This window comes from Tasmannia lanceolata, unplaced genomic scaffold (assembly GCF_043159265.1).
Source record: "Tasmannia lanceolata isolate RefF3 unplaced genomic scaffold, GAP_Taslan_0.1 ptg000020l, whole genome shotgun sequence".
In the NCBI taxonomy this organism is placed as follows: domain Eukaryota; kingdom Viridiplantae; phylum Streptophyta; class Magnoliopsida; order Canellales; family Winteraceae; genus Tasmannia; species Tasmannia lanceolata.
The window spans coordinates 8,010,001-8,024,584 of NW_027518697.1; the positions used below are offsets into that span (position 1 = coordinate 8,010,001).

The 14,584-nt window shown below is 37.2% G+C and overlaps 1 protein-coding gene and 1 long non-coding RNA gene across 10 annotated transcripts in view; both read right to left on the reverse strand.

Moving 5' to 3' along the window:
* Nucleotides 1-8,299, reverse strand: part of LOC143854050 (uncharacterized) — an 8,543-nt gene extending 244 nt beyond the window's left edge. Inside the window, exons 1-7 of one of the 8 annotated variants that reach the window (XR_013237350.1) lie at nt 7,787-8,299; nt 7,227-7,467; nt 6,371-6,749; nt 5,943-5,990; nt 5,132-5,303; nt 3,419-3,513; nt 1-2,899 (exon numbers count right to left, since the gene is read on the reverse strand). The exon at nt 1-2,899 is cut by the window's left edge and continues 244 nt beyond it. This is a non-coding gene — a long non-coding RNA (uncharacterized LOC143854050). Of the gene's footprint in view, nt 4,907-5,131; nt 5,394-5,942; nt 5,991-6,370; nt 6,750-7,226; nt 7,468-7,786 lie in introns of all 8 variants that reach the window. The other 7 variants (XR_013237351.1, XR_013237349.1, XR_013237352.1 and 4 more) reach the window with 7 other exon arrangements.
* Nucleotides 8,300-11,083: 2,784 nt separating this feature from the next.
* LOC143854732 (protein FAR1-RELATED SEQUENCE 5-like) lies at nt 11,084-13,863 on the reverse strand. 2 transcript variants are annotated; one of them, XM_077364836.1, is made up of 3 exons: nt 11,912-13,863; nt 11,734-11,799; nt 11,084-11,608 (listed from the first exon to the last, which is right to left on the reverse strand). In XM_077364836.1, the coding sequence occupies exon 1, from the start codon at nt 12,982-12,984 to the stop codon at nt 12,049-12,051; it is 936 nt and encodes a 311-aa protein (XP_077220951.1). In that variant the 5' UTR covers nt 12,985-13,863; the 3' UTR covers nt 11,084-11,608; nt 11,734-11,799; nt 11,912-12,048. The 2 variants fall into 2 exon arrangements, with proteins under 2 accessions (XP_077220951.1, XP_077220950.1); XM_077364835.1 differs by having other exon boundaries at nt 11,084-11,647.
* Between the last annotated feature and the right edge of the window lie 721 nt (nt 13,864-14,584).

Here is a 14,584-nt window from a genome sequence, read left to right on the forward strand (position 1 = left end):
GGTTTGGATCATATGATGTGTAGTTTATGTGCTATTTCATCTTCATGATAGAGCCCACAATTTTAACCACTCCAATCATGCTGATATCATGCAATTAACCCAAACATCATGTCTCACAAGTCTCTTAGAAAAAACTCTGCTAATGATTATGCAAAACCCTTTATTTGCACACAATCTAGAAAGAGATATATAAGGAATGCAATTCCGTTAAAGTGAAACTATGAAAGACTTAGGGCTAAACCAAAAATTATGGATCGAGACTTCAGTTCTGCATGTACTCATAGATCAACATCGGCGCTTCCCTCTGTATACACCAACCAAGAAGCCAAACAAGATTCGTGTATTGCTTGGGCCCCTTCATGAACTTGTTTGGGCCCTGTTGGGAATTACCTTAGAAAGCCTCTTCATTACTATTTGTTGGCAATGTGCTAGTTTTCCCTATATATTGTCAACCAAAATTCATGATGCAATAATAATATGTGGATTATAAGATGAAAAATTACCTTGTAAACAAGCCCAAATCCACCCTCTCCAAGCTTGAATAGATTAAAAAAAGAACAGATACCCCGGAGACAAGGAGTGAAGATTTCTGCTAGAAAAGAGTGAATAGAGTAAAATAGGAACTAAAAGTCAAAGCCATTTCTCTTGGCTTTGACCCACCATCCAATGTAACACACCGTATGTCAGAGTTTAGCTACCCTACATGTGTGAACTTTAGTTGAAAAATGTGTGCATATACATGCATGTTACAGCTAATTCCCCTATCCTGATTTTGGTCTGCCAAACCCATCATCCATGGCCCTCCAAGTGGTAACAAAGGTCTGCATTTATAACAAGGGGCATCATGCATTTTGAAGGTTTTTTTTTTTGAATGGTACATTTTGAAGGATAATTAATACTATGTATATCACATAGCTGAAAACCGTGTGCATTAATGTTTCACACCACTTGCATAGACCATACATCTAGCATCTTTAATCGAACTCTATCCGTCACATTAAGGTTAATATAAATTCAGGTTCAACTACATTAGTTTAAACTTGGAACTAATCCCTCATTTGATTGTCTCGGAACAAAGAATGTTATTTACTTCCGAAGCCAATGCCTCAATTTTCTGTGCCCTCACGAACATTCTCGGGCCAATCCAAAGCAAACATATCCCCCACAAACATGAGGGTGTACACAAATTTTAGCCAACCAAGAATATGGATGTACAATTAGAATACTCCCAAAGAATTTTATCTGTGTTGAATTGTTGGCCTGGCCATGTTCGTAAGGAAATCATAAAATATGACAGCAATTTAGTTCATGCCTACCAGAACCGGAAATAAAAGAAAAAAATAATACCAGTAATCTATCAGAATCGTTGAGTAGAAAATCTAATAAACAACATCCCAAGTGATAAACGTACCAATTTCAAACCAGATCTAGCATTTCTAAGAAAAAATATGAACAAAAGCCATGACTAAACCAAACCAAGAAAGTGAACACAACAAGGAGAACCTGCAACTTTAACAAGAGGAAAATGCAATCATAGATAGAAACTTAGGGCTAGTTTGGGTGGGTGAAATCAAGTTGGATTGTGGGTGCAGGCAACAAAAGAATGCAATTCTTGGAGGACAAACGCACATCGTTGCAGCCCAAGATATGTATTTTTTGGTAGAAAATAAAGGAACTCTATTGAAATGTTTTAATTTAAGAAAAGGGACCATGACTCTATTGTCCAAGTTCACCCCTTGTTCATATCCCCTTCCTAACACCTCACTATAGAGATTTTGTAGTCTAACACTTGTATTTTTTCGGTAGAAAATAAAGGAACTCTGATAAAAAAAATTCATTTAATAAGAGGGCGAGCCTTGGCACAACAGTAAGGTTGCTCCATTATGATCTGGTGGTCATGGGTTCGAGTCACGAAAACAGCCTCTCTGCAAAAGCAGGGGTAAGGCTGTGTACATCTAGCCCTCCCTAGAACCCGCAATGGTGGGAGCCTCGTGCACTGGGCCCGCCCCTTTCTTTTTTTTTAAAAAGGGACCCATTTTTTTTAAGATTCCATAAAATTTCATACTTTTCATGTCTAAGCTTGTTCATGTCCAAGTTTCATGTTTTCCATCGTCCAAGTTTACCCATGTTTGTATGCCCTATCTAACTACAAGGACCTTGCAGCCCAAAATCTGTATTCTTGGTTAAAATAAATGAATTCTAATGAAATGTTTTAATTTGATAAGAGGGGCCCATGTTTCGGGTTTTCACCAAAATATATACTTTTCATGTGGAAGTTCACCCCTTGTTCATATTCCCTGCCCATAGATCTAGAGACTTTATAGCCCAAAATCAGTGATTTTAGTGAAAAAAGGGAACTCTAACCTCTAAAGGCTTCCCAAAGTTTATTGGAAAAATAACCTAAAAAAATTGAGAGAATTGGCTTATTTCCATAAAGACCATTAGATAATCTTTGAAGATGTTTGTTTCATGTGATGGACTCAAATTTACGTTTAGGCGTTGAATTACAGAGGGCATTACATTTTTTCATAGTAATCAAAATCACCTCAAAACACGAGTAAATGAGACAAAAGAAGACAAGGTCATGGACTTAAGAAGAGTAGAGCATACAAAAGAGGGTGTGAAAGCTCATGTGTGTAATGTTGTGTTGCTTTCTCTTTAATTGTAGCTGTCATGCCAGAGACGATCCTTCAACCTACAGAAAATGTTGAAACCAAGAGAAAAGCTACATACTTCCTTTTGCAATGATGGCAAAGTGAAGCTATAATTTCTAATGCAAATGTGTTTGGCTTCTATCCCTACATACCACATTAAATGATAATGAAATATAATGAAGGCCTAATCACATATGTATTCATAGTTACCAACAATACACACAACTTGCAGATTAATATTTTTCCTGCAAAAAAAAAAAATCACCTCAAAACTGCGATAAATAAGAAGATAAGGTATTAAAGTCCATAAAATAAAGGCACATCTGATTCAATTTAAATGTTGAAGAAGATACAATAAAACAAAATCTAAATAGGAGTAGTTATCTAATAGAACTAAAAAATGACAACATTCTTGAAGCATTCTCTGCCTTTTCGACATGAGAAATTGAAGAACAAAGACAAAAAAAGAAATGCATAAATTATTTAGAAAGTAACTCTTTTTGGATTCAATAATCAAAATATAAAACATAAACTAAATGAGAAGGCACATTCTGCTGAAAATTAAGTGCATATCCAGATCTACATACACCTATTTTATATATGAATTTCACATATTTGCATAAGCAAATAACAATAGTCCTCTATTATGTTGCATAGATCACACACGATATGTGTTGCTGCATGCAAATTGGCAACTCCTTTTCAACCTAGGACATAGGATCCATGGCATGTCATAAAAGAAAGCAGGAAAAGAAGGAGCATACATCTAGCTATTGCCCATATCCTGATTTTTGGTCTGACAAACCCATCATCAGCGGCCACCAAGTAAAAGCAAAAGTGACAACCTGCCTAGCATCCACTGCATTGGCAAACAATTGATTGGGTAGTACAAGATTATGCACAGACTCATCAACTTCCCTCTCAGATTCATAAAACAAACATTGCAAAACTTAGTTACAATGATGGTAACATAGATCCGGAAATCATTAAAAAAAATCAGCCAGTTTTAAGGCCTGTTGATCAATGTAGAGTCCTCCATATATTGGGATAACTATTGGCAGCCTTGCATACCTCTAATGTGCTACATGTGAGAGTTTATCTAGCAAAAAGAACTTGGTAAAGGATTCCCAAAATCTATAGAAATAGAACCTAAACAAATTTGAGCCAGTAGTCCTAAAAAATCACTTGATTTAGTGTTGTAGATAAGGAATAGAAAAGATCATATGCAATGCATCGTATATCATTTTAAAATAAGGTGAAGTTTGACACAAAGATACAAAATACAACGTGATTACATTGACTGGTTTCTGAACAATGAGTAAAAGTGCCGACCAGTTAAATCACATAAAGGGTCTTAACACAATTAAACATAACATACATAAGAAAACAATAAAGAGCCATTCAGGAATAAACCATTCAGGCTTAACAATAGAAGATCTCACAGGAAGGCCATAAACCATGATCCGGCTACAGTCCGGAAGGAATGTACTGATCTATTTAATGATGTAAAAAACTCTTTTTGAAAATATTGTTGAAGGAAAGTATTGGTCTATTTAATGTGCAGAAAGCCTTTACCACTTGGTTAACACGAACAATTTGTCTCCCAATTTCATCTATGAATTATGTTCATAAAAACCCAGCTATCTTGTTGAAGGGAAGAGAAGTGGACTTGGTTGTCAATATGTTGTCTAAAATAAGTGGATTCTCCATTTGCATGTCTCAAACTCTCAGTGTCATTTGTGGACGCCCACTGTTGGTTCTCAAGCAGCATGTTTACTGGTTGACATTCACATAAGCCCCATTGGATAACAAAAAAGGCTCGTGATCTGCCAAGTCTCTGTGTCCACTTGGGAAAGCCCAAGGCACAATCAGATGCAAATTTTACCTTACTGTTGGATTCTCAATTTATACACCGACTAAATGAAGATTGCTTGAGGGAACTGTATTCTAGTAATTCTTCTCCTCTCTTATATCTTATTAATTGAATAATTTAGTTTGGATATGTTTTGAAGTGAAAAAACTCTTCTTTCGTTCTAGTGTTGCATTTGGTATTAATGTGTAGCTGTATTTTCTTTTGGGTACATCATTTTGAAAGCGAGACTCAAATCCCAATGATATGAAACTGACAAAACTCCACATGAGTACCAGTTAACTCAGTTACCAAATAACCAACACAAGAGAGAAACCATAAGCACCCAGTCAAAGATAGTTGAAGATAAAAACCAAATTTAGCCCAAACTACTCTTGCGATCCTACTAACCATGAAAAATACACAAGACCACAAAAATTAAAAGACCCATTTTCCAAAAAAGGAATCATATAAACACAAAACAAACATAGTTTTTCTTCAAGAATTTTTAATTACTCGAAATATTTTGCAACTAAAGAAATGAGAAGCAAGGAAATTCCAAGCAGAGCTTTGCCATGAATAGAATTCATAAACAGTAAAAAATCAATGGATTAGCAAGCTTAAGTACTTAAAATCATCAATGTGTGCAATGCTCCCCCTTCCCTTGTGGTGCAATGCTTGCCAGGAAGATCATGCAGGTCTACAGGCTCATTGCTAGAGAAAGAAGCAGTTCTATTCTGAATAGATGGCCCAGTACCTGTGTGATTCATGTCAAAGGGCTTCCTCTCAGTAACTTGTGACTGCATGACGGAGTACCAGCAAAGAAGACCACATTTGAAATCCCCATATGCATGGACAATGAACCAAAAGCAGAATCAACTGAATGTAGACTACAAAAGAAGTTTATATTATTTTTTATATTATTTTGTTAAAGAGCATTAGAAGTTGAAGCTCTTGTGCATGTTCACCCGCAAATATATTCCTTGTGATTGTAATTGTATCTTACTTGACATGAGAAGAACACATATGAGATGGGCTGGAAATAATAAAAATGAACACAGATCTAAGAGTTTTCTCACAATGGCTTCAAAGATAAGCACGCATTGAAATTAAAGGATTGCCCCAGAAATTTCAATGTACAATCATATTCGAGGAAATGACTCCGGGATATGAAATTTCCATGTACAATCATATTCATGGACATTTGGAGAAATCTATTTATCTGAGATATGCAACATTTGGAACAATTATATGCTTTCCAAATCTGTAGTGCACCACGTAGCACCTAAGTTTGTATTGACTTAACAGAAATGCCCACTTTGGATTGTTGACAAAGACAATAAAACTGGAAAAACTGACAAATGACATATATATCAATATCAAAATATGTTATAAAAATTTATAATCATTATATTATAAAAGATTTAGCGAAATAGTACCTACAAGAACCTTTGCTCTTCCCACCATCGCTTAATGGGCATGACTTCCTAGAAGATTGAGCAAGAAGAAAGTTAGCAATCAATCAAGGATTACACTCAATCTAACAAATTTTGATTAAAAAAAGTGCCACTCCTAAACTAATCATAAAGTTCCCATTGTTCACAAACTCATAAACGAGCATCCAATAGTATCAAATTCATCATCATAAACGCCAACAATTGGACTAAAAAAGGTAGTAATCAATCCTTGTGAAAGCTTCTACTTCGGCTCTAAATTCCTTTCCAGCCAATTCTCACAAGAAACATATGAAAATACAGTTCAAACATCAAAGGAGAACCAAATATTTTCAAATTATATGAAGCATTCAAATTATCCCTGTTATGATCAATTAGAAAGTAAAGTGATTCGAGGTTGGCATAGAACTTACAGATTATTGAGCAGCTTTTTTACTGCCACTTCAGTTTCGTTAATCAGCCACCCCTTATAAACTATTCCATACCCACCCTCCCCAAGGAAATTCTCCTTCGAGAAACGATTAGTCACGAACTCAAGATCCCTCAAAGTAAACCAGTGACCCCATCCAAGATGTGAGAATTCAGGCAGACCAATCAAAGGTGACTAATACAAGTCCATATGAAGAAGATGATCCCCGCTTTGTCATGCTGATAAACCGAGCTGCATTGGTTGATATTATTAACATCACTTCATTTGCTCATACTCAAATGCACTAACAGCCCACAATTTCAGGTCAAAAAATGATGTCTTCCTTGATAATTCAACATTCAGAAAACCACCAGATGACATTTCTGAACGAGAATAGAACATGTATCAGGGACTTTTAAACTTGCCCACTATAAAACAAAACTAAAGCTTTAAAACCAAACCAATTGTCGCCTCAATGTCGGCATAGTTAGGATATACAACTGGAAATATTATTTCCAAATATGTAGAGAAATTTAGAACAATCCGGTTTTTAGACATGTTTTATAGATCTTCATATGCACAAAGATCTAACATAAAGATTATGGCTACAAACATTAATCTATACAACTGAAGTGCATATAGGGAAATAACGTTTCCCCCCTTTTTTATTTAGTCTACTGATTTTGGCACTACCATGTTTTAATAAATGCATAAACATGAATTATTTATTGGAGAGAATTTAACAAACTTTACATGTTTTTGAAGGGAATACTTTATAAAAATACAGAAAAATACTTTACATGAATGACAGAGGTTCCCACAATGGGGAGAACATGGTTAAAAAGAAAAGGAAATTATACCTTGAAAATTCTCCCAGACCCAACAAACAAAACCCATCTGTCATTTGATATGATTTAAGTTTTCAAAAGGCCATCACTTAAACCCTTCATCTGATGTGGTTTGAGTCTGCAAACGGTGACAGACTTGGTGGCCAGGGACTACCTCAGGTGTTCTAATTCCAAAATGTCAGTGTCGAATCCCCTGCTGCAAAGGCTACTTTGCATATCCATCTGGGCTCTGAAAATAATGGAATAAAAATGCCTGCAATTTTCGAAGGATGATCAGAAATCAAGGAACAAAAGAAAAGCAAATGCAAATGGAAGAGCGAGTTGAAGAAATCACACAGCATACACTGAAGGAATATTTGTGAATCACTAACAAAAAAGAGTGGATACTATATCTATCAGATTCTTATAAATAATTAAAAAAAAAAAACAAGAAAGGGGTCGAGAGCATCTATGGGCTCGATTAAAGTAGGAATGTAATGGAAGGAAAAAATCAAGGAGGAGGTCTGGGGCAGAGAACTTCACTTGATAATTCAAAAGTTGGAAAATCATTTCTATTAAAGAAAAATGTATACCTCGTCCTTAATTTCTGTATGTGTTGTTGTCCAAGTAATCCCAATCAGAAGAAAAATGTACAAAACAAAAGAGATAAATGCCCAAGGAGAAGAAGATGTGGGACAATCTGTAAATGAAAAAAGAAATAGAAAATAAACACTCCAGCAAAAGTGACCAGAAGAAGGGTTTTGCTTGCTCTGGGAGAGAAGACGGAAAGAGGTTTTTTGTGTGAAAGAGAAGGCATAAAAAGGAAAGGATTTTGGCTGGAAATGACGCATGGGTTATATGTGGTGACACATGCGAGATTCAAATTTGTTAAGGGACGGGTGGTGGGAGTAGCTAATCCAATTCAAAGATAACCGACGCGTGGGTTATCTGATGGGTTTGAGGGACAGGTGGTGGCAAAAAGCAAATCATGTGGAATGACCAACATACCCTGAAGTAATGAGACTTAATGGGAAGATTTTTTGAAGCAAGGGTAAGGAATTTCTGCAAAAGATGGTTGACGAAATTTCAAAGGTTTAGGCTTTTAGAATAGTAAGGATATATATATATATATATATATATATATATATATATATCTATGGGAAAGGTGTACGTACTCGGTCGAGTAGATAAGCTTATCTACTCGGTCGGGTTAAAAACAGTGGGGGCCCACATTTTTGGGGTGATCCAAACCATTCATTTGAAAGGCCCTTACCTAGATAGGGTGTCCACAAAAAATCAGCCCTATAGAATCATCCTAACCCATGCAACAGTGGAGGGAAAAATGGGGAAAAATGGACAAACACATTTTTCCCTCATATGGACAAAATGGACAAACCCATGCACAGCTTGTCCACAAATCTGCCCATTTTTCCCTCCACTGTTGGATGGGTTAGGATGATCCTATGGGGCTGATTTTTTGTGGACACCCTATCTAGGTAAGGGCCTTTCAAATGAATGGTTTGGATCACCCCCAAAATGTGGACCCCACTGTTTTTAACCCGACCGAGTAGATAAGCTTATCTACTCGACCGAGTACGCACACCTTTCCCTATATCTATATATATATATAGAGAGAGAGAGAGAGAGAAAAAAGTGTAGCTACACATACGTGTAGCTAACTTAGCTACACCGACGGCTTAAAATACAGTGGGCCCCACATTGTTTCGGTGATGCAAACCATTCATTCGATGGGCCCTCACATTGATAGGGTGTGCCTAAAAAATCAGCTCCATTGGATTATCCCAAACCTTCAAACTGTGAAGGCAAATATGGATGTGTAAAAACCTTCACAAATTTGTCCATTTTTGCCTCCACAATTTGAAGGGTTGGGATCATCCAATTGAGCTGATTTTTTGGGCACACCCTATCAATGTGAGGGCCTATCAAATGAATGGTTTGGATCACCCAAACAATTTGGGCCCACTGTATTTTAAGCCATCGGTGTAGCTAAGTTAGCTACACGTATGTGTAGTTGCACTTCTCTCTCTCTCCCTCTCTCTCTCTCTATATATATATATATATATATATATAGGGAAAAGAGTTTCTGCACAATACCTCAGGTAAGTTACCTGCGCAAAAGCATTAAAAACCCTCCCATTTGACGTTATATGTGGGCCCGTGCGGGAACGGAAAAAAAATTACGACTTTGGGTTTTCGTTTTTGAGTCGGCTCCTCCTTCCCGTACCAACTGATATACGAAAAAGGGTTTCTTCTTCTCCTACTGCAAGGGTTTTCCTCCTCCTTCAATCGCACAAGGGTTTCTTCCGCCTCCATCGTCTTCGAAGCTAAGAAACCCCTAAATCGATTTGGGGCTCTCTAAATCAAACGATTTAGGGTTTGATTTAGGGCTCTCCTCTCTTTCGAGTCATCTGTAAATTACCAAAGCTGAGGGGTTTTTCTCCAACCGAATCGAACTTGCTTCGCAGCCAAGCTTCCTCTCTCGAAGCGATCTAGGGTTCCGCCTCTTCCTTCGGGTAAGCATTTATTCAAGAGAAATCCCCATCTCTTTTCTTCTACTGTTATTGCTTGCAGAACTCGCCATGTGATCCATGCATGGTTCATTGTTGCCTGCACTGGTGTGCCCTCTGTCAAGAGCACCGGGAAATGAAGGGACGCCTCTCTGATAATGTTGTCATGCCCATGACCATCATTAACCCACCTCCTGTTCAAGAGATGAATATGGTCGAAAATCAGGAGACTGCTGAGAATGGTGTCGACCACACTAATTTGGAGATCCAGGCTTTGTAGTTTTTTGGTAAGAAAAAGATTTTGTGGGGGGCAGAACACTGGTTTTGTATTTCCTTCCCTCCTTTCTGTGTTCCTTTTTCTTTGGTCATTTGGGACTGAGTTGATAGGAACTCATGGCAACTGTTGGCATTTGAAGAGCTTTGTTTTATGTCTGTGGCCTTATCATTTCGTAGAAAAGGAAACACTATACATGGAAGAAGTTCATAACAATTTTTATTACAGGATGAATGTTGGCGTGTATTTCCATAGCAAATTTTATTACATCACCACTCCCCCTGCTTTGGATTGTTTGACTTTTCTACTTTGATCAATTTGTAGTTCATGGTTTCCAGTTTTGTTTTAACCGTCCATTTGCATTGCATCACATTGAAGGATCAGATTGTTTGACCATTGCTATTTCTGGGCCCCACTCTAACTGGCCTCAAGGTGGGGACGACTTTCTTTTAAACCATTGATTTGTGGATCCCAACCCTTCCTTGCTTCGAACCCCACTGGATGATGTTAAGGGAATGTTTGGCAACCATGAACAAAATATTCCCTGGTATGTTAGTGGGGGTAAGTTATGAGAGATGGGCTGAGAGGGAAGTTTTTGTGATGCTCTGTTTCTGTCAACGTAAAATGAGTGCAAAACAAAAGTTACGCTCATTTTTCCACTTAAAAGTGGGCGTAAAATTGGTTTTACTGCCATTTTACATCGAACAAAATAGAGCCTAATTGTATATAATTTGGGAGCGTTCAAATTATATATACTCAGAATCCAAAGAGATGGGGTGTGCTCACCAGTTGGTGTTCCAAAACATTCTTCTACTTGGCCTTTCAATCGATGAAGCATGTACATATACTTCCTAATGGATCAAGCAAACCTCACCCTCTTAATCGGATAGGTGGTAACACAGTAGTCAAGTGTGTACAACATGGTAAGTAACGAAAGCATTTGTCTAAAACTGTCAGTCCAGGAACAAACTATTGCGCTGCACATGGGCGGATCTGATTCTGAAGTTGAGATTTCATCGAGTGGGCTACCTCTAAAAAGCACAGAAGACTATGAATTGAGCATATAGCTCAAGGGGCCATCTGTACAGTAAAATGTAAATGACAGTTCATTGAAAAGTATATTCCACCTTCATCCCAAAAAATTTAAGACTGAATCCTTCCCTTAAAAATTATCCTAATTCTCCCCTATTAAATTATTTGCCAATGAGTGCCAACCCCGAAAAAGAAAAAAAAGAACACAGAAGATGATTACAACAGGGGATATAGCATCCCGGAACAATCTTTAGAAATAATAACATTGAGATCTTCATGTATGAGGGAGAGGGGAATAGGGATCCCTTTACAAAAGGAAATCAGCAGCTCTGTTTCCTACTCTCCAAATGTGGGAAACTCTCCAAGAATCAAGGTTGTTAAGGTTAATCATGAGATTTTCGAAAGTAGGAATTAGAGTATATTGAGAATAGAGACAGAGTATATTGACATGGCCCTACTTACACAAATAAAAAGAAACATCTCGAACATTTCATGAACAGCGAACAAACTCCATAAGTGGCATCTGAACTTGTATTTTCTCATTCAAAGTTCCTGAGATTTCTCCCATAAGTGGCATGAACCTGAAACAAACTCCATGAACAGCGAACATTTCAGTATATCTGTAATGAAAACAAGAAAATGAGTTACAACAGGTTACTTAAGACACAAATAGAAACAATCATTTACACTTGGCTTGCCATCTTACCATTACATTTTAGAAACGATTTCCCTCTTCCACTCCCTCGTTCTCTCCCTCTTGCATTGCAGGCATCTATTTGCACATGCATTAAAGGAAAAAAGATTACATATATTAGCTCACATATTTAGAAAACTGAAAATGTACCTTAGGATTAAAAAAAAAATGCATAGGTAGAGATTCAAACCTTAGGATTGTTTTTACATGTTGTGAAATAATGTCCGAACTCCCCACATTTTTTGCACTTTCGTTGCTGTTTTATTTTTTGGGCGGTCTCTATCGGATGTTTGAACCGTGTAGAAACCTTTGGACGGCCCTTTGTCTTCACAAATTGTCTTCACAACGTGTAGAATCCCTCGCCCGACGATCAGCCCAGAACATGGAGCGCAATGTCCCATCACTCTCAAACTCCAAAGAATAAAAAAAGCCCGAGTCTTCTAACTGTTTCTCTTGAAGGCGTTTGGCTACGAGTACAGCATCTTGGCCTATATTATTTCTTCTCTTTACTTTCAAATGGGATGCCACCTGGCTTGCTGATATAACCCCATATGCTGCATCGGATCTAACATTTATAGTCTTTGCAATTCTGACAGCCTGCATTCCAGTGCCATGGAGATCGTCTATCAAATTCTTACAAGTTTGCTTCTTAAATAATTGATTATGGGACCGATGCAATCGTTGTCTAAGTGGGGAGGTAAGATCATGAGAGTGATCATCCACAAAAGCTTTCACTATCCACTTCCCATCTTTCGAACTGATCACCATCAGCGCTTTACAACCATTTCTGACAATGCGACGCTCTTGCACTTCCTTGCCAACCTGTCTCTTATCCTTACCTTTAAACCCTTGTTTGGAACATACAAATTTCCTCCATATCACGCCATTTGTCGTCTTCGAAGTATTTGTACTGGATTTTCTGACTCCAAAACCAGTAACCAACGCATAAGACAGGTAAAATTCATATGCATCGTCACTACTTTCAAATACTTGATCAACAAACGGCTTGTTGACTACGCTCTTCTCACCAACATCCTTATCGGGAGTACCCCATTGACTGCAGCCCTCATTTCTGTCACCAACATCCCCATCAATTTCATTCGTTACTACATTAGCTTCATTTTGATCTCCTCCCTCACCAACCAGTATTAATCCATTAGAATCCACCTCATTAATTGATAGGCCGTGAACTTGCGACATAGCATCATCAACCAACCGACAATCTTGCAAAGAATCTTCCTCCATTTTATTACTGTTCAACATAAATGTTTCAATTAATAGAAGGCAGTTAAGCAATGGCACAAAAAAGATTTGTCATGCAAAAAATGAAAGTCATCAGTATGAAATTACAGCATTACAACTCAAAAAATGAAATAAAACTATAGCATAATAAGATGGTAAGACGAAGAAACTACAACAGAACAACTCAATGGAGACAATGTCCAACTTTCAAAATATTTTAGGAAGATAAGTATTTATCTTAAGCATTAAAAAGCAAGTGAAAAGGAGAATGCCTTGATCTTTTTCACTTTTTTTGCTTATTGAGCACCACCTTTTTTGCTTATGATGTGATTGAGGAATAATCAGTGATCGATACTCCTAAAAACAAAATTAAAAGATTATTATGGATTTAATCAGACCCATTTATAGCCATTCAAAAAAAAAATAGTCAGACCCATAAGGTTTCAGCACTTCTAAATGAATTTGACCTACTAAAAAAAGAGAAACAGAACTACTTATATTTGTCTTTGATTACATTAGTGTTATTACTACTTTGGTTCCAATCCTAATAAAAGCTAAGGTCTTGTTTTTATGCATTATTGATCCAGTTAACAAGAAATATAATCCACCATCTATTAGTTAATTTACACTGCTAGTAAATCAATTTGTATAAAACAGACTATTCTTTGTATACTCCAACAGATTCATGTTGCTAATAATCCATAAACATAGTTCATTGGTTCTTCTAATTCTATAGAACTACTACCCATATCCTTCTTAACTCCCATCTCTTTCATCAACTTCCTCACCTTCTCAATATCACCCCATCTCCATATTTCTACATACAAATTAGACATCAGAACATGGATCCAAATGCAAAAGTCATACAAATTTCCAAGTGGGGAGGTAAGATCCTCCACAAGAGAGAGAGAGAGAGAGCCAAAAGCCAAAAGAAAAATCACGACAGCAACATCACAGAGAATGATGCAGATAAACAGAAATTCAGAAAAAAAAACATGTAGAACTGTAGCAAATAAAAAGGCATTTACCAGTAAACCAATGAAAAAAAAATTCTACCACGCAGAAATTTCTACGCGCTCTCTCTCTCAATAGAAACATTCATTTTATACTCATTCTATTTTACACCCATTCTAGCAGAAATACCCCTCATCTAAGCTCGCTCTCTCTCTCAACAAAATCTGGACCTCTAGTTTTGCTTTCACGGAATAAAAAGGAGATGGGGATTTTTTTTAACAGAACCTAAGAAAAAGGAAAGCAAGAAGAAAAAATGAGATGGGGATTTTGTTTCAATAAAAGTAGGGTTTCTGCCGTAAAACGATGATTCACCCCAAGCAGAATCAACCGCGGGTAGAAATTTGTATGTCGAAACCCTACTTTTCAAAAATACCTTCAAACGAAGAGAAGAAAAAAGAGATGGGGATTTCTCTTGAATAAATGCTTACCCGAAGGAAGAGGCGGAACCCTAGATCACATCGAGAGAGGAAGCTTGGCTGCGAAGCAAGTTCGATTCGGTTGGAGAAAAACCCCTCAGCTTTGGTAATTTACAGATGACTCGAAAGAGAGGAGAGCCCTAAATCAAACCCTAAATCGTTTGGTTTAGAGAGCCCCAAATCGATTTAGG

What these genes read in the sequence shown, in the direction of transcription:
- LOC143854732 (XM_077364836.1), bottom strand. Translation starts at nt 12,984, where the DNA reads ATGTTGAACAGTAATAAAATGGAGGAAGATTCTTTGCAAGATTGTCGG.